At 30.1% G+C, this 23,648-nt stretch overlaps 2 protein-coding genes across 3 annotated transcripts; both read left to right on the top strand.

Annotated features, from left to right (window-relative positions):
* Positions 1-3,779: 3,779 nt before the first annotated feature.
* On the top strand, positions 3,780-8,389 carry LOC120072844 (pyrroline-5-carboxylate reductase). Of its 2 annotated transcripts, XM_039025364.1 has the most exons (8): positions 3,780-4,135; positions 4,261-4,309; positions 4,597-4,688; positions 5,446-5,518; positions 6,476-6,596; positions 6,999-7,104; positions 7,672-7,730; positions 7,963-8,086. In XM_039025364.1, exons 1-7 carry the CDS (start codon positions 3,935-3,937, stop codon positions 7,690-7,692), a joined length of 663 nt encoding a protein of 220 aa, XP_038881292.1. In that variant the 5' UTR covers positions 3,780-3,934; the 3' UTR covers positions 7,693-7,730; positions 7,963-8,086. The 2 variants fall into 2 exon arrangements, with proteins under 2 accessions (XP_038881292.1, XP_038881291.1); XM_039025363.1 differs by lacking the exon at positions 7,672-7,730 and having other exon boundaries at positions 3,781-4,135; positions 7,963-8,389.
* Positions 8,390-18,095: 9,706 nt separating this feature from the next.
* LOC120073157 (triacylglycerol lipase SDP1) lies at positions 18,096-22,742 on the top strand. Its single transcript, XM_039025812.1, has 3 exons — positions 18,096-20,536; positions 21,075-21,218; positions 21,360-22,742. The coding sequence occupies exons 1-3, from the start codon at positions 19,118-19,120 to the stop codon at positions 22,353-22,355; spliced, it is 2,559 nt and encodes an 852-aa protein (XP_038881740.1). The 5' UTR covers positions 18,096-19,117; the 3' UTR covers positions 22,356-22,742.
* The last annotated feature ends 906 nt before the right edge of the window (positions 22,743-23,648 follow it).

The following is a 23,648-nucleotide window of genomic DNA, read 5'->3' as shown; positions in this document are numbered from 1 at the left end:
TAAAGATTGGATATCTATTTTTGTAATATATAATATAGGCAATAAAATCTTTCATGATCAAAATAAAAATATTAATTTTTAGTTATTAACTAATTAATACAAAAATTATTTTAAATTAATATTTGAAATTAAATAGGTAATTAAATCTTTATATATAAAAAATATTATTATTTTAGTTACTAGACCATTATTATGATTTTTTAAAAAAGAAAATAATAATAATAATTTGGATTTAATTAAAGGTGGATAATCAAATCTATTCCAACAAAAAGTATTTTTCAATTATTTGAAACTGAGTACGATAAATGATATTAATATTGATTTAAATTAAAGTTTAAAATTAGATAGGTAATCCAATCAATTCAAATTATAATGAAGAAAAATATTTATTATTATTAAATAGTTAATACAAAATTGAAAATTAAAAAGATAATTTAAATCAAATTTTGAAGTTGGAAATTAGATGATAAATATAAATATATATATATATATATGTGTGTGTGTGTATATGTATATAAGTAATCAATTATTAATTAATTTTGAAAATTTTAAAAATATCATATTAGTTTACATTGAAGCGTAACTAACCAAATGATATTAAGTAAAATAAAATTTTAAAATTAAAATGGTAAACAAACTAAAAAATAATAATTTCAAGGTTTAGGTTCATCCTTTTTGCAATGTTTTATTTATATTATTTTAATAATATTAGTTGGATACCACGTGTGTTGCAAATCTTTTGTAAAATTCATGATGTAACTCAATTACAAAAGTTTTAAAATAAATTAAAACTATGTATAAGAGGTAAAATTAAACCGATTGAATAGAATAACATTAAATTAAATTTTAGTTTTGTATATCTCTAAATCTTGGGGATTGTATCAATTTAAACCTTAAACTAATAATTGTATCAATCTAAACCCAAATTTGTATCAATTAAACCCCAAACTAATATTTTTATCAATTTAAACTCTAAATTTTCACTATGTTTTATTTGGATACACTTATGAAATTTAAGGTTTAAATTGATATACTTATGAAACTTCAAGGTTTAAATTGATACAATTATTAATTTGAAGATTAAATTGATACAACTCGCAAAATTCAGGATTTAAATTGATACAACCTTCAACATTTTGAGTTTAAATTGATATAATTATTAGTTTATGGTTTAAATTAATATAATTCTCAAAGTTCAACCGTATAAATCAATATTTGTCCTTTAATTTATTATAAGTAATAATTCATTAATTATCGATCAAGAAAAAATAATTCATTAACTATTATTATAAGTTAACTATCTAATAGTTTGTTATCAAATTAAAGTAGCAGCTACTAATAAAATAAGGCAATGTCGTACTAATAAAAAGTTTATGGAATGAAATGGAGGAGATTTATTATGTTTACAAAAGTTTAATTTCAAACTTTATATTAAACCAAGATCATATTGTTTCTATTTAAAAAAAAAACTAATTATCCAGTAAATTAATTTTTTTTTTAGTTGGCATAATTTGGTTACTACCTATTTAATCCAAACTTTATTTTAAAACTATATATTTTTTAAATTTTGTAATAATTTTCTAGTAAGTTAAAAAAATATTGGTTTTTATTTTGATTTGCACTATTTTTTAGGTATTAAGTATTTGATAATTAAAAAGTATATATGTATATTTTATTTGATTGATTTGATTATCCACTTTCAATTTAAATGAAAATATTATTTCATATTAATTACCTTGCAACTGAAATTATTATTTGCACTCATTATTATTTTGCTAACCATAATCTCAAGAGATTGGGTAAGAAAACTAACACCATTGGAGATATGAGAAGATTCCAAAATATTTAACATGTATCTATCAAATAGTAAATAAATAAATACATTCAAAATATAGAACCAATTTTATGAAAATATGTAGGGGAAATTTGTCTACATTAATTTTACAAATTTAATAATAATTAAAGAAGAGAAAAAGAAAATAATATAATTTTAGATCTAGTATAAAAGTTTATAGACATACATAAACTAACCTTTTGTAAATATAAATAAATTTATAATTTTTGTTTTGCATTTACGATCATTCATCTCGAAGAGAGTCTTCATGTATAAGTAAGTGGAAAAAATAGAATACAAAATACAAAATATTTGTAGGTAACAATAGAATAACATACAAAATTACATTAAATAAAAAATAAATACGAATAATATCACACTTTTCATCCTCCTTCAAAATTTAGGACACATGAAGAACTTATATTCAAATCTTAATTTGATTTGATCTTAAATCAAGTCTTGAAAAAAAAAATTAAAATTGAAACGAAATTTTCTTTTGTTTAAAGTAGATGGATCAAAATTTTTTTATACATGAATTTAATATGAATTAAATAAAATGAGAATTTTTTTTATTGAAAATTGAAATTATTAGATAAAAATCATGTTTTTGGGGAAATATTCTTATCATCTAACATGAATGATAGATTCTTTTAAAAAATAATTTCATGCATTTAACTTGAATATCATATTATAAAATTATTTAAAGATGGTGAATTAGAGAAAATAATATTTTTTTTCTGTTGAAAATCGAAATTATTAGATAAAAATAGATTTTTTTATTTTTTTAAATCTTTTAATGTGAATTCCAGAAAATAGGATTTTTTTAATGTCCCAAGAATAGGTGGAGAAAATTTAATTAATGATTTAATGGAAATTTATTTATAGATAAAATAGGAGTCTTTTTAAATATAAAGATTAGGGGTGTTTAGGTTGGGTTGGTTTAGGTTAATCGGGTCATTTGTTTAAAATTTTGTTCTAAAAAGAAACACAACATAAATATGTAAATGTCTTATTTAATTATTTTCATATATTGAATTAAGATTAGTAACTCAATTTCAATTTATATAGTAAAAATTTTCTTTTAAAGTGTAAAGAAATTACTTTTAAGAGTTGTTGAATAATAAATTATTTTAAAAAATATTGAAATTAAATAAAATTAAAATCAATATATGTATCAATAATTGTGTTATATGTAATAAAAAAAATATATTTTAAAGTTAATAATAAACTCGGGTTGGTTTGGGTTATATTAGGTGAACCCATGAACCAACNATAATTGTGTTATATGTAATAAAAAAAATATATTTTAAAGTTAATATTAAATTCGAGTTGGTTTGGTTTATATTAGGTGAACCCATGAACCAACCCAATCTATAAAATTTTCATTTATTTGAACCCAACCCAACCTAAACCGCACAGGTTGGGTAGGGTTAGGTTGATCGAAATCTCATCGGATTTTTTGAACACTTCTAATAAAGATATGTTTAAAAATATTTGCATTCTATAGCAAAAAATTCCAAAAGTACAAACACTTTTGGAATTTTTTGCTATAAATATTTTTGAAAATTTTCAATTTATAAGAATTTTTCAATAAAATATAAAAAATTCTTTTTGAGTTTTTTTTTTCTTTTAAAGTGAATGATAATAGAAATGGGGGAAATTTTTTTTTCTTTTTAAGTCATAAATGTGATTTTTTCCTTTTAATGTGAATGTAAAAAAAAAAAAAAGAAATTGGATTTTTTTTATTTAATGATTTATTTGACCTAAGATATCCCTATTATCAAATTAAAAGAGGAAAAATGTGCTTTTTTTCCCTTTAAAAAAAAAAGAGAAGAAATTCTCTTAATTTAAAAAATGAGTAAACTAAAAAAAAAAGCAATTAAATTATAAAAAAGAACACATGAATTCAATTTAAATTGTAATTTAACTGAAAATACACAGCAAAAAGCATATGAAAAATAAAGAGAAAATAAAAAGATCCAAAAAAAAACAAAATTGCGAGTTTGGTTCCTCCTTCAAAACGGGATGTCGCGGTTGAGCCGTTACTGTGGATTTTGATAGCGCAGCCGGTCGCCGGAGAAGAGCTTTCGATCGGAATCAATGGAGGTCCTTCCCATTTCAATTGATGCTTATAGATTAGGGTTCATCGGAGCTGGAAAAATGGCCGAGAGTATAGCCAAAGGAATTGTCCAATCTGGTCTTTTACCTCCTTCTCGTATCTCCACGGCTGTTCATTCCAACCCTAGTCGCCGCATTGCCTTCGAATCCTTCGGTGTTCAAGTCCTCCCCAAGAACGACAACGTATGATTATCATTCATCTTTCAAGTTCAATCCTGTGTTTATTAGTCTCTGTTCTTTTACATAAACAGAATTGTCCTTGCCTTTTTTTTTTTTTTTTTTTTCATTTTTTGATTGCTTTTCATCAGGTGGTTGAAGAAAGTGATGTGGTCATTTTATCTGTTAAGCCTCAAGTTGGTACGGCTCTTGTTCATTTCATTTATTGCTGTTCTGTTTTCCCCCATTTGTTTATTCATTCATTTATTTTATTTTTCTTGATATTCTCATTGTTTTCTTGAAAAATGTTTTAAAAAATTAGTAGAGAAATGTCTCTGGACGTTTTGAGAGAAGCTCTGGTGATTTGTATCTCGAAATAATGATATGGGTTTATAGTGATTTGTCTTTTGAAGGACTGTTACCTAAGAAGTTTGTTTTCTTCATCAATTTTATGTCAAATCATCACTGATGGGTAATATTTGTTGCAGTTAAGAATGTGGTGTTGAAGTTGAGGCCTCTACTCTCAGGGAAGAAGCTTTTGGTTTCGGTTGCTGCTGGGGTAAAACTGAAAGATCTGCAGGTTCTTGACTTTACTAACTTGTTTTTTTGGATGTTCAGCTGGATGAGATTGTTTTTTTTTGAGTTGGGTGTTATGTGATAAAACACCAGCCTCTGGGATTCTGATACACATAGCTTTCTCTATTCATATCAAATTTGGGGTTTCTGTTTGAATATTTTGCCTGAATTTTATTTATGGAATGAAACAGTTTTTACTGATTTCTTTTGCTGTATAGGGTAAGTTTGATGTGATTTTCTCCAACTTTTTGTAGTGTTTGGTTAAATGGTTAAAAGTAAGTTCAATAATTCTCATATCATTCTCAAGCATTTTGAAGTACTTGAACAAAAAGCACTTGGGATGAGTTTGACATCACTTCTAAGTGATATGCTTTTAGCCCTTTAATGGCACTTTTCAGATTTTATAGAGTGTTTGGTTAGATAATAAAAATGGTTTTAAAAATTTTAGAAGTACCTTTCAAGCTTTTGAAGTGATTTTAGGAGAAGCACTTAATTAGTGTTTCCTTTCTTTCGCAAGAGTCTTTATCGAAGAATTATTGTTATTTAAAAGCAAAGTTATCCAAAACTATTTTTCCTACAAGTGTTCATAGATGAATGCTCGACTCTTAAAAGTTCAAACTTATCTCAACTTTATTCTAATCAATATTTTCTTTTATGGTCTCGTTTATTAGTTAAAAAGCTTCAATTTAATCACATACTTGTATATATTATTCTTGCTTTCTACGTACAATTGCACTTGGAGTAATGCTTTATACATTTAGGATTGGGCAGGTCATAACCGGTTCATTAGAGTTATGCCAAATACTCCCGCGGCGGTTGGTGAGGCTGCATCAGGTATTATCTTCTCCTCTTATGTTTAAATTTAATGTCATTACCCTTGCTCGTATCTGTTTCTAGAATGCTGAAATCGGTGTTACTTTTTAGAGAGGATAAAATTGATTTTTCTGGTATTTAATTATATTAATGATCTAACAGTCAAAACTGCAATGGGAAGTGAGGGATCCAATTAATTGGTCAATCAGGGTGCAGGTTTTGATTTACATTTGCTGAATCTTCTTGAAATGCTATAGTTAATGAATCTACCATTACAAGTTATATAAGAAAAGAGATACAGGCATCTGGAAACTCTAAATAAAAAGATAAGAAAATAATTTGAGGACGAAGGTTTCTTCATTTGGTATCTTTAATCTAGAGACTGCAGCTTCTTCATGTTTGTGGTGAATTTTGTTTGACTTTCTGATTGATAGTCTGGTTTGCTTGGAAGCTTCATCCAACAAGCCAAGCCAAGCCAAGCTCAGAAAATATATTAACCAACTTCAGTACTACATTACATGATCTGGATGACCCATATTGAGATTTTTAATTCGTCTTGCTCAGTGCATGGCATGGAGAAGAACGAAAAATACTTAGGTTCTGTTTGGTAACCATTTGGTTTTTTATTTTTGTTTTTGAAAATTAAGTCTATTTCATTTACATTTCTTATAATAATTTGCATCTTTCTTAACTACAATGGTTGAATTCTTAGCCAAATTCCAAAAATAAAAACAACTTTTTCAAAACAACTTCTCTTAGTTCTCAAAATTTAGCTTAGTTTTTTAAACCATTGGTGAAAAGTAGATAATAAAGGAAGAAATTTGGAGGTAGGAGTAGAGTCCATAGGTTTAATTTTCAAAAACAAAAAAATAAAATAAAATGTTACCAAACGAGGCTTTAATGTTTTACTCTACAGTTTTCACTATTTTTTTGTACTCATGTTCTGACCAATGAGAAGTTCTGCTTCTGTTTGACTAGTCATGAGCTTGGGAGAAGGTGCAATAAAGGAGGATGGACAACTAGTAGCTAAATTATTTGGATCTGTGGGTAAGATATGGGAAGCTGATGAGAAATTTTTTGATGCAATCACTGGTCTGAGGTATGTAATATATTGTAAGACCTGAGTCTCACAGTTTTACAAATTTTCTTCTTTCTGTATTGCACTTCCTAATGATTTTGGAGCTTGCTTTTGTTGGGGATACGAGATGAAATGTTAGGATATTATTAGAATATTTATTTATTAGAATACTATTAGAATATTACGGACATATCAATTATTAGTTTGGGAGTTTGTTTGAGAACTGTTCATAAATAAAGGGTTTAGAGACTAGCATATGTTTTATAGTCTTGAGAAAGAAATAAGCCTCTCAGGCGGTTGGCAACCCTTTGTAATTTTCTTTCTAATGCGTATTTCAATAAGATTTACTTCCAATTTTTGGTTTTCATCGGCATTCTCCAGCTAATAGATACTATTATATTATATGTAAATGGAATTATGCAGTGGAAGTGGGCCAGCATACATATTCCTAGCAATTGAAGCTTTGGCAGACGGAGGCGTTGCTGCAGGTCTACCACGAGAACTTGCAATGGGTCTAGCTTCTCAAACTGTGAGTCAAATTCATCGGGTGTACCTATGTTTAAAGTAATTAATGTTGTGTACCATAATAACTAGGCTGTACTAAGTAAATTAGAAATACCCTTGCTTCCATGACCACAGTGAATAATGAAAGATCATAGACTCTTTCTTTTTGAAAAAAAGAAAAGAAAAGAAACAAGTATCGATATTGTTGGAGTCCGTAAATGGATATATACTGCTATATCTTAGCATTTTATTTTACAATGTGATTTTATAATCCGAAAAACGATCAAACTTGAAATAAAGAAAAGATCGAACTTGCCTTTTCATGTCAAGGACAAAAAGTTAAAAAGTAAACTTTCTATCGAAGATGCTGTCCATATACAAGTAAATAAATGAAGAAACTGACCCTTCTATGATATATAATGCTCGCATATTTATTCTTGTATTATCTGATAGATGCCATATAGAACACGAGGATGCTAAAAGTTATCACATTTTGTGGAATGATTGTTGTTAATCTATTGACCTTTCTCTTCCCTGAAAATCAATCACTATTCATTTCCTAATTGATTTCCCTATACAATGAACTTCGTAGGAACCAAAACACAATCAATAATGAAATGCAAGTGATGAGAAAACTCACAAGATATCCAAGTAATTCAAATCTCTCTCAAACTCCAGTTCATTCACCAAAATATTACTTCTGTTATCCCTTACTCTCCCCCTCGATTTATAATCAAGTTTAACAAACTCCCTAGCTAATTACTAATATATAGGGAGTTCTCAAACATGTTAAGCATAGTTATTTGGTTTTGGACGAATTGAAATCTCATACTCTGCTTCAAATTTACCAATGGAAATTAAATGGTTCAGAATTTGTTTACAGGTGTTAGGTGCAGCCTCCATGGTCACTAAAACTGGAAAGCATCCAGGGCAGCTCAAGGATGATGTTACATCACCTGGTGGGACTACCATTGCTGGTATACATGAACTAGAGAAGGGAGGACTCCGTGGTATGTTTATGAATGCTGTCGTCGCTGCTGCTAAGCGTAGTCAAGATCTTTCTCCGAAGTAGTGGGAAGATTTAACTTCCTAGTAAAGGTTAATAGGTAATTTATTTTCTCTCAAGTCTTGAAAAGAAAAGTAGAGTCCTGAAAGCTTTAGAATTATTGTTTAATTGGGGAAATTAGCACTCTCCTTAACAATATGGATGAAGAACATAATCCCCCACTCTTTTAAGCTATTTTGAAGAAACTTCTTAGTATGGTTAGGCCACTTGTAATTTTTTTTTTTTTTTTTTTTTTTTTTTAACTCTACTAACCTGGTATGTCTTTGTTTCTTTACTCTTTTCTATTTACTTCCATGATGGAAATTTATCAATTCAAAGAGGGATAGATTAGAAAGGAAAAAGAAAAGAAGGAAGAAAAGTAATTAGAAAGCCATTAACTTGGTTAGAATGTTGCATAAGTTGCATCATATGCTATGCGTATGCGTAGTTGGTTGATATAAGTAATTGGGTCAAAATTGATTTTTTTTTGGGGGGAAATTGGAGTGTATGGCAAAATTTAAGGTTTCGTTTTGAAAAATGACATAATCGCCGAGGAATAAGATTTGCAACTCACATGACATGCACATGGCTATAAATTTTTAAATTCTTGATTTGCCCTTGTCTGGTTTGTAGTTGTTATTGATGAAACTACAAATATAAGGTAATTGTAGAATAAAACACAAGGTCGAGTTAGTTATGTATATCGTGTAATTGCTGATTTTCCTCCAGAACAATCGCCCTCCTGATTTTGCCTATCTAGTTAACATAATCTTCATATTTTATTATTAATTTAAATTTTGTTTAACCATTTTTCAAATTAATCTAACATGAATTAAATATCCAAATTTTTCTACTATATTAATACTTTAAATATCCATATATTATTAAATTTTATTTTATCTAATCAAATTTCAAATTTATTCAAATGTTTGAATGATTTTTTTTTACTTTTTACCTATTCAATTTTATCCAAATCTTTGAATTATTTTTCCATAATTTTATACATATATTCTTAATAAATTAGTTGTATATTTCTCATATCCTTAAAGTATTATTTTAACGATTTTCATAATTATATATATATTCTTAATAAATTAGTTGTATATTTCTCATATTTTTGAATTACCATTTTTTTACGAAGTGATATTTCTTTTTTTTTTCAAATCGTTAAAATATTCTTCAATTTTTAAATCAATTTTAGCACTTATCATATTATTATAGTTGTGCAGTTAACTAACATATAGTTACACATAAAGTGTGATAATAATATGGAGTTATGAGATTTAATTATTTTACAATTGCACATACAAAGTAATCATGATGTAAACTTATGAGATTTTAACCATAATTTCCTTTGTGATTCGTTATTATAACAAAATTTTGTATGATAAATTGGATATCATTTATGTTTATAATAATATTAATTATTGGATAATTAATTCTTTTTCTTTTAAATAACCAAAGTAGTGGGTGGTTATTGGATCATGGTAATCGTGTGTTTAAAAGGAAAATGTTTTTCTCATTTTCAAAAATTTTTTTTTTACAAAAGATTGAAAAAGTTTTGAGTTTTCTCTCCCCGAAAAAAAAAAAACTCACGAAGTCGTCAAGTAAATTCAAATTTACTAAACGACGATTGAGCGAGCTGAACGATCGTGCATAGTAGAGCTAAACGATCGTGCAGTATTTACTAAACGATCACATAGTTTTGCTATACAATCGCTGGCCCAAGGTAAACGATCGTGTAGAGTCTGTAGGCGACAGACCGAGCTAAACGATGAGCTAAACGATCGGATTGCTTTTGCTAGACGATCGCTTAGTTTTATCTAAACTATTGGGCATCGACCTATACAATAGGTCTCCGTCATCTCCCTCTTGCCCAGTTGTGTACGCGATCGGTGTTTCCTTCGTTCGTCTGCCTCAGACCAAGTCCGAACAGAGCCCACCCTCTAGATTCTCACACAGAGAATACCAAGGTAGCCTTATTGGTGGTGTCATACTCATCTCGACACCATCGAGGTTTTCTGGAGGCCTTTCGTGGTGCTGTGGAGGCCGTTAGTGTTGCAGAGGAGCTCGTGACCGAGGAGATTGTTGAGGACGAGCGCGAAATGTTCGTTGCTGTGTTGCGGTCGTGTAGATTGAGCGTTCGTGGCTGCTGTTGTTCGAGCGTTCGTGCGCAACAGAGTGTGGAGACGCTTCTGCCATTGTGCGTAGAATTTGATCTCTTTATGCATTTAAAATTTTCATGCTGTAATTTCTGTATGATTTGCATAACCATTTGTTTGAAGTCGATTGTAAATGTTATGTTCATTTATGATTGTGATTTGGAATTATCGTTCTTCCACTGCTCATGGGAATCGTGAATCTGATTTCCTTCAGCGTTGTGGTTGCATGAAGAAATCCTCAAATCCCTAATATTTTTTAGAGGAAAACTGAAGGAAGATAAGAGGTTTTTCAAATCCCTAGTTTTTTTTTTTTTTTTTTTTTTTTTTTTTTTTTTGGTTTTAATTATTTTTTATTTTCTAATGTTTAGAGAATTGTAGTAATCATATCAGGTAGGTGTTGATTGGACTTTTGGTAGGCTATATTGGTTACCATGGTAATTGTTCAGTTATAGTGTATTTGAAGTTTTTTGCTTCAANTTGATAGTTTTGGTTTTAATTATTTTTTATTTTCTATGAATGGTTAGAGAATTGTAGTATTCATATCAGGTAGGTGTTGATTGGACTTTTGGTAGGCTATATTGGTTACCATGGTAATTGTTCAGTTATAGTGTATTTGAAGTTTTTTGCTTCAACTTATGAACGTTAGGTATTTATTTGTAAGTGATGGCGGTTTTGACAATTTATCATTATTTTTTTATTTAATTTGATTTTGTCATTTTCACAATTTTGAAAATTTTTTGCTATTTTTTTTCAAACAAAACCTAGAAATTTGCTATTTATCTAGTCAGCCCATTTTCTTCACTCTCAATTTTATATGCTAATAGGTTTAAAGCTTAAGCCAATATGAACATAGCTCAAGTAACATAAAATTTGTACTATAGATCTCGAGGTCAAAGGTTTGATTCTCCTATTACATTGTTAAAGAAAATTAAAAATTTGAACTTAAAAGTAGTAGCTAAAATTCTTGAAAGACTTAAAAGCTCGAAGTTAGATGTTTGATTTGAATAATGGTTGAAAATGGGACTAGCATTTATTGCTTCATTGAGAAAGAAAAGCAAAAGAAGATGATCAAGTATTTACTATGTGGGGAAAACGACCAGAAAACGACGTCGTTTGCATTCGTACAAGCAACAAATTCTGATGTCATTCAAATTTTAGGTTTCTACGAATGATCCCTTTATCCATTGCATTCGCTCACGTGGACTTATTACTATTTTATTATTTTTAATTCCTAAACTTTTATAAAATAACAATTTAATCATTATACTATAATTTATAAAAATTTAGTCTTTCAATTTAATCTATATATATTTTTCAATTTGTAACGGTTTAATCCCTTTTATGAAAAGTACTATTAAAATTTAATTAAAACTTTTACACATAGGGATTAATATGCCAATTAAGAGTCAAGTTTGTTTATAAACAGTAAAGATTAAGTTGTTTCATGATAAAAATTAGCAATTAAGTTTGATAAGATTTTTCATGATGGAGATTAAATTGTTACGAATTTGAAGGTATGAGGACTAAATTGTTACATGTTAAAGTTTAAGAACTAAATTATTATAAATTTGAAATAGTACAAAAATTAAATCGTTACAATTCAAAGTTAAGTGATTAAAAGTTAAGAACTAGAAGTGTTTTTATTTTTTAACCATATGTAAAAATTTTCTTGTATTTTATTATGATTTTTTTAATGAGTATTACAAAAGAATCATAGTCTCAAATTTTCGTTGATATGTCAATATTTTCATATTTTTGTGGGTTCGACATTGACATGAGGTGTGAACCAATGTTTTCGTTATATCGTAGAAAAATGTCACTAGTTTAAATATAATATAAATAATATAAACGTTAAGTTATTTAAAAATCTTAAAATGTTTATTAACTAATTTATTTATTTTTTGTTTTTATAATTTCTTCCAGTAATATCTATCAACATTGATATTTTATCAATGTTTTTGTCGACATTTACCTAAAATTAAGACTTTGATATTTCCGTCGACATCAATATTTTAAACCTATACCTCAAATACTTATATTATTATTGTTATTATTTTTTAGGAAACCAAAATACTATTTGAATTAGTCCAATTGTATTGTATCATGACATGAATTGGTCAAGTAAGATTGCAACATGACTATTTGATTATATAACTTCATCCACTAACATGAACATAGATTACGTGTGTTATTTTTATTTTTATTTTATTATTATTATTATTATTATTATTATTATTTGCCGTAGAAAAAGATCAAATTGTCTAAAAAAGGGGAAATGATCCATTTATGGTAGGTTAACAAAATAAGTCATATAAAACTAAAAAGGGGAAAAAGAAACTAAAAGCTAGGATATGTGGGTCCTATAAGCCACGATATTCTTCAAAATTTTCAACGCTAAACAAATCCTAAAAATTGGGTGAAGTATTGAATTTAAATATAGGTTTTATTTTTAAATAAAGCTAAGACATAATTTTTTTTCCGAAAGGAAAAAAAAACTAAGACATAAAAATTAAAATTTAGGTCTATTTAGTAACTATTTTGTTTTTTTTTTTTATTTTTTTAAATTAAATCTATGGACACTACTCCTACTTCTAAATTTCTTCCTTTGTTATATACTCTTCACTGATGATTTAAAAAACCAAACCAAAATTTGAGAATTTAACTTTAAAAAGTTATTTTTGTTTTTGAAATTTGGCTAAGAATTTAACCATTGTGATTAAGAAAGATGCAAATCATGGTAAAAAAATGTGGATGAAATATGTTTAATTTTCAAAAATAAAAACAATAAACCAAATAGTTACCAAACGGGGTCTTTATCTTTCAAATTGATTTAGCTTTTTCATTGAGTGCAACAATGGGGGAAGGACCCCAAAAATCAGAATAAACAAATTCAAACATGGAGGACACATTTGAAGTGAAGGAAACAAAAAGTAGATGATGGCTCTTGGCCATTTGACATGAGTTATAAAATTTGTCAAAGTTTTGTTCCTAAACCGAAGATTACATCGAGATAGAACAAGTTTAACAACATTATTTGATAGATGCCCTTAGTGTTGATGCCACAAGAAAACATCATGAAATGTAGAGAGGAAAGCACTCGGTTGGCTATGAGAAAGGTGAATGTCCAACTTAGCAGAAGGAAAATTGAGCTTGTAAAGATCATCTTCAAGATTGCCCCAGAGGAGAATGCTCTTGGTTCGAAGATCCTTGGCAAGAAATGTATCGTGAAAAAATTAAACAAATGCATGATTATCATAACATAATCGAGCAATGCTAATCAAATTATGTGATAAATTTGGGGGATGAAGAACAAAGTTTAAAACAAGTTTAGATGAGACATTAAAATATAGGACTTTAGATCTAAAACGAGATAGAAAGACACTTACCATTTCCAACAATGGTTTGTTAACTACTATTGTAGGAAGAAGGATCGGTCAGATTGTTGAGATCGGGTGCCATATGATGGATGGCGCTAGAATTCATAAATCACCCATCATCAGGATGAGTAACCAGAGGTAGAGTCAGAGTAAGTTTGAGGATGAGCCGTGGGAGAACAAGGAGATAATTGGATAAAATGGGCTTGAGGATTGGATTGCAAAGTTTGTGCTTGAGGTGTTTGAAACACTAGATTTTGTCTATTATAGCATGCTAAGACCGTATGGCCAAATTTTGTACAAATATGACATTGAGGACAATTAAAATCAAGCTATCTTTAATTCCAATAGAATGGAAGAGGAAATATACCAGTGGGAGAATTGATAAGAGTAGACAGAGAAGGCATGATCATATTCATTTTAGTATTAAAGCTGGAATTTGATGGAGCAGAAGGATAATTAGGTGGAGGGGCAGAAAACCGAGGAGGATTAGAAAAATTATCCGGTTGTGAGGTTTGGAACTTCTTGGCATTCTAAGCCAAAGTAAATGAAACTAAATTAGCTTGTACCATATTAACCTGATCAACAACTGTTTGTTTCTCTAATCGAGCTTCATACGCAAGAAGAAGGTTGCAGACATCAGTAATAGAAGAATGATTCGTTCGATTTTGTATAGAAGTAATGAAGGGATTGTACTCATTTCCAAGACCTTCAAGAATGTAGCCCAAGTGGTCATGATAAGACAATGATTCACCAATTGGAAGGTTTCCACAAAAAGACCCTTTAGTTCTAGCAAACGGATCCCAATTACAGGTACGTGGGAGCATACCGATAGAATGAACGAAATACGAATTGTTAACATAATATGGTCCTAGATTTTAGGTTGTATACTACCAGTTCTTACTCCGGATACTGGTATTGAAAGATGACCAAGGTACTGAGTAACAAACAAGTCATTTTTCCTTATCTTCTGCAGTTAAGAATGCAAACCCATAATCACGCAGTGGAAGAAGACTCATACACTGTATGTAAAGTTTCCTGTATATTTTGAGCATTGTCGAACCTGATAATCTCATCCATTTTATCTTTGTTGAGAAAGGAATAAAACCAACTCATAATAGTGTGATTATGGCGTTGCTACACAAGAAAATAGGGATTAGGTTGTGTTTGTTGAGGATCAATAAAACGAGGAGGAGGGAAGCTACTATTGATAAACAACTCAAGATCGTGTCCCATGATCAGATTAAGCAACTGGTTTTTCCAAAGTAAGTAATTCGTATCAGAGAGTTTAATAGTAAGCGACTGAGTCATACTTGTTGAAAAAGTAGATTGCGGCTGAGGCATAAATTGAAGTTGAGGTGGAATAAGTATTTGATGTCAATAGCTTGTTGAGTAAAATTTGCTTGATACACTGAGGAGGGGAGGTCGTGTGTATTGAAAACCAGGATACTGAGTAAAAGGAGGGAGAATAGGTTGTGTAGACAAAAGCGTTGGTATAGGCTAATAACCTCGATAAAGGGTATCCTAAACAGACCCATGTGGATGAAGAACTAGTGAAGTAAGGGAAGATTAAGTGGATTGGGTATATTTCTCTAAGGTACAATCAGCGTGACAACAGAAGTAGAAAGAAGTACATATTGAGTAAGGTCTTCATTTTCGTTTTGCTATAAGATACCAAAACTTGATGCCATTAAATAGAAAAGAAAAAATAGAGCCTAAGTTCTGATACCGTGTACAAAGAGTATAAAGTATGAAAATACTCCATTGAGGATAAAGCTCTATACCATCAATAACAAAAGAATAAAATATATTGAGCAAAGATGGTCCACAAAGCAATAACAAAAAAATAAAATATAAAAAGTAGTGATAAACTAAATAATAGAAAAGGGAAATAACAAAAGATAATTCTATATTCTTTATTAGTGAGAAATTTGGGAGATATTAACTATTAAATATTTAAAATTCATTTTTTTTAAAGTTAGTTTTAAGTGTTTATCTTAAACTAACTTTATTTTATAAATTTACCTTTTTAAAATCTATTTTGAATAGTTATCAAATACTTGATTTTTTTTAAATGATTTATTTTTGAAATGACTTAAAAAAAATATTTCAAACATACCCTTAATCTGAATTTAATTTGAATCTATATTTGGGACAATTTCAGTCTAAATCTAGATGGTACAACTTTAGGCATATTCATAATATTTTATTGTTGTAGCCATTTTCAAGTTGGACTCTTAAAAATTAGTTATTCCTCTACCTAGCCTATAAAATTATATCTTTAAAATTGATAGTCAACCAAATTAAATTTATAGAAATAAAGAATTGACTAATTAAATAACGTCACATGTCTTATTATAACATTATTTGGATGGACCCATCGTACTATTTTATGACATTAATTGCTCTAGTAAAATTGTAACATACCTATTCAATGATATAATTTGATCTATTGAGCCAAAGTAAACATAATTCAATAATAATTATCATATATAATTCTTTTTTTTTAAGATAAGAAGTTCAAATGTGCTTATCTTTATATTTATTATTAAAAAATAATAATCCAATCATACTTGGGAATCACAATGGAGTAACAAAACTTTAAACTCTAAATAGTGGAGTATTCACCCTTTAATTAAACACGAGAAAAAGTTTTACCAATATTTACGTATGGGAACTAAAATTAAATAATTATTTAATTACATTAAATATTAATTAAAATTAATTTAATTATTTTATTTGATTACTAAAATAATTAAATGAATATAAATTAATTAAAATAATAATAATAATAAATAGTCAAACATAAACAAAATATGTTCCTCATCAATGTCGAGGCCACATGCGCATTACGATTTATGATATAAATTGTGCATGTGGGATCAATCCTTCAATTAAAAACATGGTAAATTGGAAAACTATTACCATTGCAATTTATATATTATTATATTGTGGTAGAGGTGTTCAAAAAATTCGATGACCTGAAAAAATCGATCAATCCAATCTAATCCGTGCGATTTGTATTGGGTTATCAACTGGTTGGGTTGGATTCAAATAAATAAAAAATTTTATGGGTTGGGTTGGTTCATGGGTTCACCTAGTATAACATAAACCAACTCGAACCAATCTGAATTTATTATTAATTTTAAAATATTTTTTTATTACATATAATACAATTATTTATACATATATTGATTTTAATTTTATTTAATTATAATATTTTTTTAATAATTTATTCTTCGCCAATTTTTAAAAGTAGTTTCTTTGTACCCTAAAAAGAAAATTTTCACTATATAAATTGAAATTGAGTGGTTAATCTTAATTCAATATATGAAAATAATTAAATAAGATTTTTACATATTTACGCTGTGCTTCCTTTTAGAACAAAATTTTAAACAAATGATCCAATTAATCTGAACCAATACAACTAATCTGAACCAATCCAACCATTTGAGTTGGGTTGGGTTCATTTTTTAATAAGAATTATTTGGATTGAAGAAATTTACAACCGGAACAATTGGGTTGAGTCTAAAAAGTCTTTTAACCTAACCTAATTCAACCCATGAACACCCCTACGTATAGTGTATGATCCATCTCTAATACTAATTCTATAATTTTTATGTATCACAATAATTAAATTAATTATTGATGATTTAATTGTTGACTCTCCACAACAATATTATATTAATTAGATCACTTGCTTTACATATCACCATACTATACTAAATCATCATAATGTAATAATGATAAAATTCATTAAAATAATTTGTAAAACAAAAAAAGTTCATTATAACGAAAATTAACAACATAACCCTCAAGTAATTGTTAAAAACATCACTCATAAATTTTCACTTTTCATAAATAGCATATGTTTTTTGGTCAATTGTTCTGGTAGCGATCAAGATTGATATCGAGACTAAAACAAATATTTTTCTTCTTTTAATAACACGTCCAAACCATTAATTTTTTGAGATTCTTTTTTATAATCTTAGACAAATCAAGATCGAGACTAATTATTATAATTATGTATATAATCTTTTTCAAATTCTTGGGTTTCGATGGAAATTAGAAATTGAATTTAAAATTTGGATTAGAGATAAAAAATTTGAAGAAGATTGGCAAACATAAAATTTAGAAAAGATTATGCAAGATTTGGGGAAGATTGAATAATATTCTGACAGTCTTTGTTCAAATTCCACCAAGAAAATCAAAACGTTAGTTTGGATATTTTATTAAAAAAAAAAAAATTGTATTTTAGTTTTTTTAAAAAAATAAATAAAAGTGATACGTAACATAATTTTATTAGAGAGTAATCAAGCTAATTCGACTACACCTAAGTTTTATGTTATCTTTATACAATTTCCTAATATGTTACGGCACATTTTTTTTTAACTTTTAAGGGAAAAAAGAACAATGGGGAAATTCAAATCTTTTTGGGAAACCCAACGCCATAGCTTCGTTTCTTCTCAACAAACCATTGAGAAGTTTGTTTATATGGAAATCTCCAAATTCAGAGATGACTTAGCCAAATTTTCCAAAACAATCCTTTTCCTTCATCATCATCATCATCATCATCATCATCATCTTCTTGCCTGCGGTGTCGAATCTTCTTCAACCGTCAAATTGCTGATTCGGACTTCCCCCGATATTCTATTATATTCTATTGTATTGTATTGTCACCATTTATCATTATCGTTATCTTCTTCACGTTTCCCAATAAACCCTCTTTCTATTTGGACCCTTACTTTCACATTTTCTTTTCCCAATTCGACTTGGGTTTTCCTCTATTTTCTGCTTCCTCTTCTTCATTTATTTATTTGCCTTCTCCTTTCCATCAGCGAGTTCTTTTTGTTTTGCTGATTCTATTGCCGGTCCTGTTCTTGGTTTTTGTGTTGGTTGTTTGATTGGTTGAGGTTTGTTCGTTTGGCGCAACGGGTTTTCTGATTTGGGGATTTAGTTTCTAGGTTTTCGAAGATTGGTTGGTGGGTTTCGTCTTTGGAGGTTGATTGATCGATATATTCGTGTTGCTTGTGCGTTTTGAAGAGTTAACTTTGGGTTTCTTAATGGGTTTCCTTTGGATTTAAGGATCACATTGTTGTTGTACAAGATCAGATTCAGGTTTACTTTTGACATTTACATTGTTCTTCTCCTCTTCTGGTGATCATTTTTTTTCTATTTCTCCTGTTAATTTATTTTGAAGAGCTGAAGAATTGAGTGTTCTGTTGAATTTGAAGCAATTTTACTTGATTCCTTCATTCTTAATTCATCTGTGGATCAGTTTTTGTTCCCATTGATCATAGCTATTGCATTGAAGTTTGTAGAAACACATCCTTGTAAGTTGACTTGTTGTGCCATTTTTGTAACACATTTCATTCTTTGTGTCACTCTTATATCTTCAGAGAACTGTGTAGATTCTATTAGATTGTGACAGATTGGTTGCAGATCCTTTTAAGAATTATGGAAATTAGTAATGAGGCCAGTGTTGGTTCCTTTTCTATTGGGCCTTCGACCATTATAGGTCGAACAGTTGCTTTTAGGATTCTATTTTGCAAATCAGTGTTGCAATTGAGGCATCAACTATTTCGTGTCTTGTTAAATATCATATATAGATTTAAAGCTCTTGTTGCACCCATATTATCATGGATACATCCTAGAAATCCACAAGGGATATTGGCAATGGTGACAATTATTGCTTTTTTGTTGAAACGGTACACTAATGTCAAAGAGAGGGCCGAATTGGCTTACCGTAGGAAATTTTGGAGAAATATGATGAGATCTGCTTTGACCTATGAGGAATGGGCTCATGCTGCTAAAATGCTTGATAAAGAGACTCCAAAAATGAACGAGTCGAACCTTTATGACGAAGAGTTGGTGAGGAACAAACTTCAAGAGCTTCGCCACCGTCGCCAGGAGGGATCTCTTAGAGATATAATATTTTGGATGAGAGCTGATCTTTTCCGAAATCTTGGCAATATGTGCAACCCTGAATTACACAAGGGTAGGCTTCAAATTCCCAAACTCATAAAGGAGTATATAAATGAGGTTTCAACGCAGTTGAGATTGGTTTGTGACTCGGATTCAGAGGAATTGTTATTAGAAGAGAAGCTTTCATTCATGCATGAAACGAGGCACGCGTTCGGAAGGACTGCCCTGCTCTTAAGTGGAGGTGCTTCACTTGGAGCTTTTCATACAGGAGTGGTCAAAACACTAGTAGAGCATAAACTTTTGCCTAGAATAATTGCTGGTTCCAGTGTGGGATCCATCATGTGTGCTGTTGTTGCAACTAGGTCCTGGCCTGAGCTACAAAGCTTTTTTGAGGATTCGTGGCATTCGTTACAGTTTTTTGACCAGATGGGTGGTATTTTTACTGTGGTAAGGAGGGTAATGATACAAGGTGCTGTTCACGAGATTCGGCAATTACAAATGATGTTAAGGCAGCTCACCAGCAACCTAACTTTCCAGGAAGCTTATGACATGACAGGTAGAATTCTTGGGATAACGGTTTGCTCCCCCAGGAAGCACGAACCGCCTAGATGTCTTAACTACTTAACATCACCTCATGTTGTGATATGGAGTGCTGTGACAGCATCTTGTGCATTCCCTGGCCTCTTTGAGGCACAAGAATTAATGGCCAAGAACAGAAGTGGAGAGATTGTTCCCTATCATCCGCCATTTAATTTGGCTCCTGAGGAAGGCCCAGGCACATCTGCACGTCGTTGGAGAGATGGAAGCTTGGAGATTGATTTACCAATGATTCAATTGAAAGAATTGTTCAATGTTAACCATTTTATTGTCAGTCAGGCGAATCCTCATATTGCACCATTATTGCGAATGAAAGAATTCATCAGGGCTTGTGGTGGAAATTTTGCTGCCAAGGTATGCCAACCTATACTCTGAATCTTGTTTTGTATTTTTTCTGACTACTTTGCTTCTTATTCCGTGTTTCCCTATGTTGTATGTCCAAAACAAGTGTGCTAGTTATTTATTTTCTTCTTGGGTAAAAAAAAAAAAAAAACTACATAGTAACTGTTGGAAAAGGAATTGTTTGTTTGTTTTCTGATTCTCATGAGCTGCTTGGACATTTAGTTGAAGATATCTTTAGTCTTTTTCCCCCTTTCATAAGTATCCAGAACCAAATTTTCAATATATATCAGAACACATTGGCTACTTATCTTTTCATTGCCTGCTATGGACATTTCAATCAACCAATCTGTTCATATCTCTCCTCTCACCATTCATCAGTTTTATAGATAGATAAGCTAAGAAGCATAGGCACTTTGCCATTTTAGAATTGTCTGTGCTCTATATAAGATCACTTTCATAGTCCTGGCGTTTGTTTTATATGTACCATTTGTCTGTTCTATTATTTTCATTTCTCATGGTTGAAGTTTTCTTGACATGTCTGGTCATGTAGCTTGCTCATCTTGCTGAAATGGAGGTAAAGCATAGATGCAACCAGATTTTGGAACTTGGCTTTCCATTAGGAGGAATCGCGAAGCTTTTTGCTCAAGATTGGGAAGGAGATGTCACCGTTGTCATGCCCGCGACTCTTGCTCAGGTATTTTCATGTTAGAAGACACTAGAAATTTTGATTTATTAGATTGGTCAAATGGTACAATTTTAGAACAAATAATTACTAGCATAGCCGAGTTTGAACAGAAAATATGTATCATTGCTGAGGAACCTTTTCTTGTTACAGTATTCAAAAATTATACAAAATCCTACGCATTTGGATCTTCAGAAGTCGGCCAACCAAGGTAGGAGGTGCACCTGGGAGAAGCTGTCGGCAATAAAAGCCAATTGTGGCATTGAGCTTGCTCTAGATGAATGTGTTGCAATTCTCAACCATATGCGGAGGTTGAAAAGGAGTGCTGAAAGGGCGGCTGCTGCTGCTGCCGCCGCCGCCTCATATGGCCCTGTGATCCCAGTCAAGTTCAGTGCTTCAAGAAGAATTCCCTCCTGGAACTGCATCGCACGAGAAAACTCAACTGGTTCACTTGAAGAAGAATACCTTGCTGATATTACTTCGACACACCATCAAGGTGTTGGTGGATCAACGGGTGCAGGATCCTCTGGTAGATTGTTGCGAACTCACCGTGGTATGTTTGATGGCAGTGATAGCGAATCGGAAAATATTGATTTGAATACTTGGACAAGATCTGGTGGGCCATTAATGAGGACAGCATCAGCTAATAAGTTCATAGACTTTGTTCAGAATTTGGATCTTGATGACTTCAACAGAGGTTTGGTAGCTAATTCCAATGTGCTTCAGACTATTGGTGGTAGTCAAAATTCACAGAGTCCCCGAACCATGTCTGAGCGGAGTTCAGAGAGCCCAGAATTTGACGCCCGGGAGCTTAGCAATCGAGTTTCTTCCAGCATTCTTTTAACTGAAGGGGACTTTTTGCAGCCTGAAAGAATACCAAACGGTATCGTGTTCAATGTTGTGAAGAAGGAAGATTTGACTTTGACAAGTAGGAGCCAGGATTCAGAAACTCAAAACAGTGAAGTTGAATGCTTGCAAATCGACTGTTCGGAAAAGTATATTGATGCTAGCTCGGCATCTGATTATGATGGCAATGAAGAAGATGCTACACCAGAAGGCGTCTTACAAGAACCATCTCCCAAAAGCAATCCGGTGAATCATTCCGAGCAACAACTCGATGGCCACGATCACATTTCAATCGATTCTTAATCTCATTCGAAGTAGGAGATGGGAAGCTCAAAGGACTCCATAGCTTGAGTTATGCTAATCACACTGAAAAATATATAAGTAGTTTTGAGGAATTTGATGGTGGAACCGTGCCGGTTAAATATTCCTTGATGGGCTCGATAAGCCACTCTTAGTTGACATGATCAATTGTTTCTTTTGAATATTTTTTGTAAGTAGAGAAATGGTTGGTAGCAAGATAATTGGAGTAATATCTGTATACTGGACTATACAAATCAACTAATGACAAGTACTTTCACCATCATTGTAATGTGCAAGATATTAAAGCACTTGCCATTGAAGTGCTTGTCAAAAGAAATGAATTGTGGACACTTGTGTGATTCAATATGCTCTTCATAGTCAAACTTGAAAGGGACTCACATTTTGTGTTCACCTTTTTTCTTTTTTCTTTTTTTTTTTTCTTTTTTTGTTAATTATTATTGATTTGAATTGAACCATTGATTTCTCCCTCATATCTTTAACTTATGAAATGAAAGACCAATTTTATATATATCAAATTGGGAACTCTACATGGATAATATTTGCAATCATCCAAGATAATGATAAACTCAAATATTTTAAAGATAAAATAGACATCAAATTCTCCTACATTACTCTATTTGATTAATTTATTCATTAAACTTTCATAGTGATTTCATATAGGTTTTAAATTTTATTTAAGAAAGTGCATAACGGTTAGTTTCATAACTTTTAATTGTATAACTAATAAGTTCTTGATGTTTGATATATTTACAGAACGAAATCAGTTATCTATGAGACATAGAATTCAAAAGTTTAAGGATTTATAATGGATTTTCAATTTAAAAGCCTTTTCGACATAAGAATGAATGCTTATAAAATTTATTGGACATGTTTAGAATTCACATACATATTAAATACAACCCTCAAATTGTAAGGACTAAATTTGTAATTTCATCCTTTGTTTTTTATTTTAATGATTTTCATTTATCTATTAAGTTATGTTTGAATTGACTTTTTTTGAAAAAAAAAACTTTTATCATAACTAAATCTGTTTTACACACGGGAAAATTCTTAATAAATTAGATTAATGATATGGAATGATATTGTTAAACTCTAAATATTGGTTTCAAAGTGTATTGGTCCCAAGCTTTCAAATATTTTGTTTTTAGTTTCAACTTTTAGTAGTTTCATTCAAGTTTCTAATATTTACATTGAAAGATATTTAAGGTTTAATTTATGATTGTTGTAACTTTTAAAATAATTACTAACAACTATGTTTTTAGAAAAATAGTCAAC

The sequence above is a fragment of the Benincasa hispida genome, chromosome 3 (assembly GCF_009727055.1).
Source record: "Benincasa hispida cultivar B227 chromosome 3, ASM972705v1, whole genome shotgun sequence".
Lineage (NCBI taxonomy): Eukaryota > Viridiplantae > Streptophyta > Magnoliopsida > Cucurbitales > Cucurbitaceae > Benincasa > Benincasa hispida.
The sequence above is the reverse complement of the archived record's forward strand: the minus strand, read 5'-3'. Positions and strand labels throughout refer to the sequence as shown.

Coding starts and splice junctions, on each gene's coding strand:
- LOC120072844 (XM_039025363.1), top strand. CDS start 3,935: ATGGAGGTCCTTCCCATTTCAATTGATGCTTATAGATTAGGGTTCATC. Junction 4,136..4,260: donor TCCTCCCCAAGAACGACAAC/GTATGATTATCA, acceptor GCTTTTCATCAG/GTGGTTGAAGAAAGTGATGT. Junction 6,597..6,998: donor GATGCAATCACTGGTCTGAG/GTATGTAATATA, acceptor GGAATTATGCAG/TGGAAGTGGGCCAGCATACA.
- LOC120073157 (XM_039025812.1), top strand. CDS start 19,118: ATGGAAATTAGTAATGAGGCCAGTGTTGGTTCCTTTTCTATTGGGCCT. Junction 20,537..21,074: donor GTGGAAATTTTGCTGCCAAG/GTATGCCAACCT, acceptor CTGGTCATGTAG/CTTGCTCATCTTGCTGAAAT. Junction 21,219..21,359: donor TGCCCGCGACTCTTGCTCAG/GTATTTTCATGT, acceptor TTCTTGTTACAG/TATTCAAAAATTATACAAAA.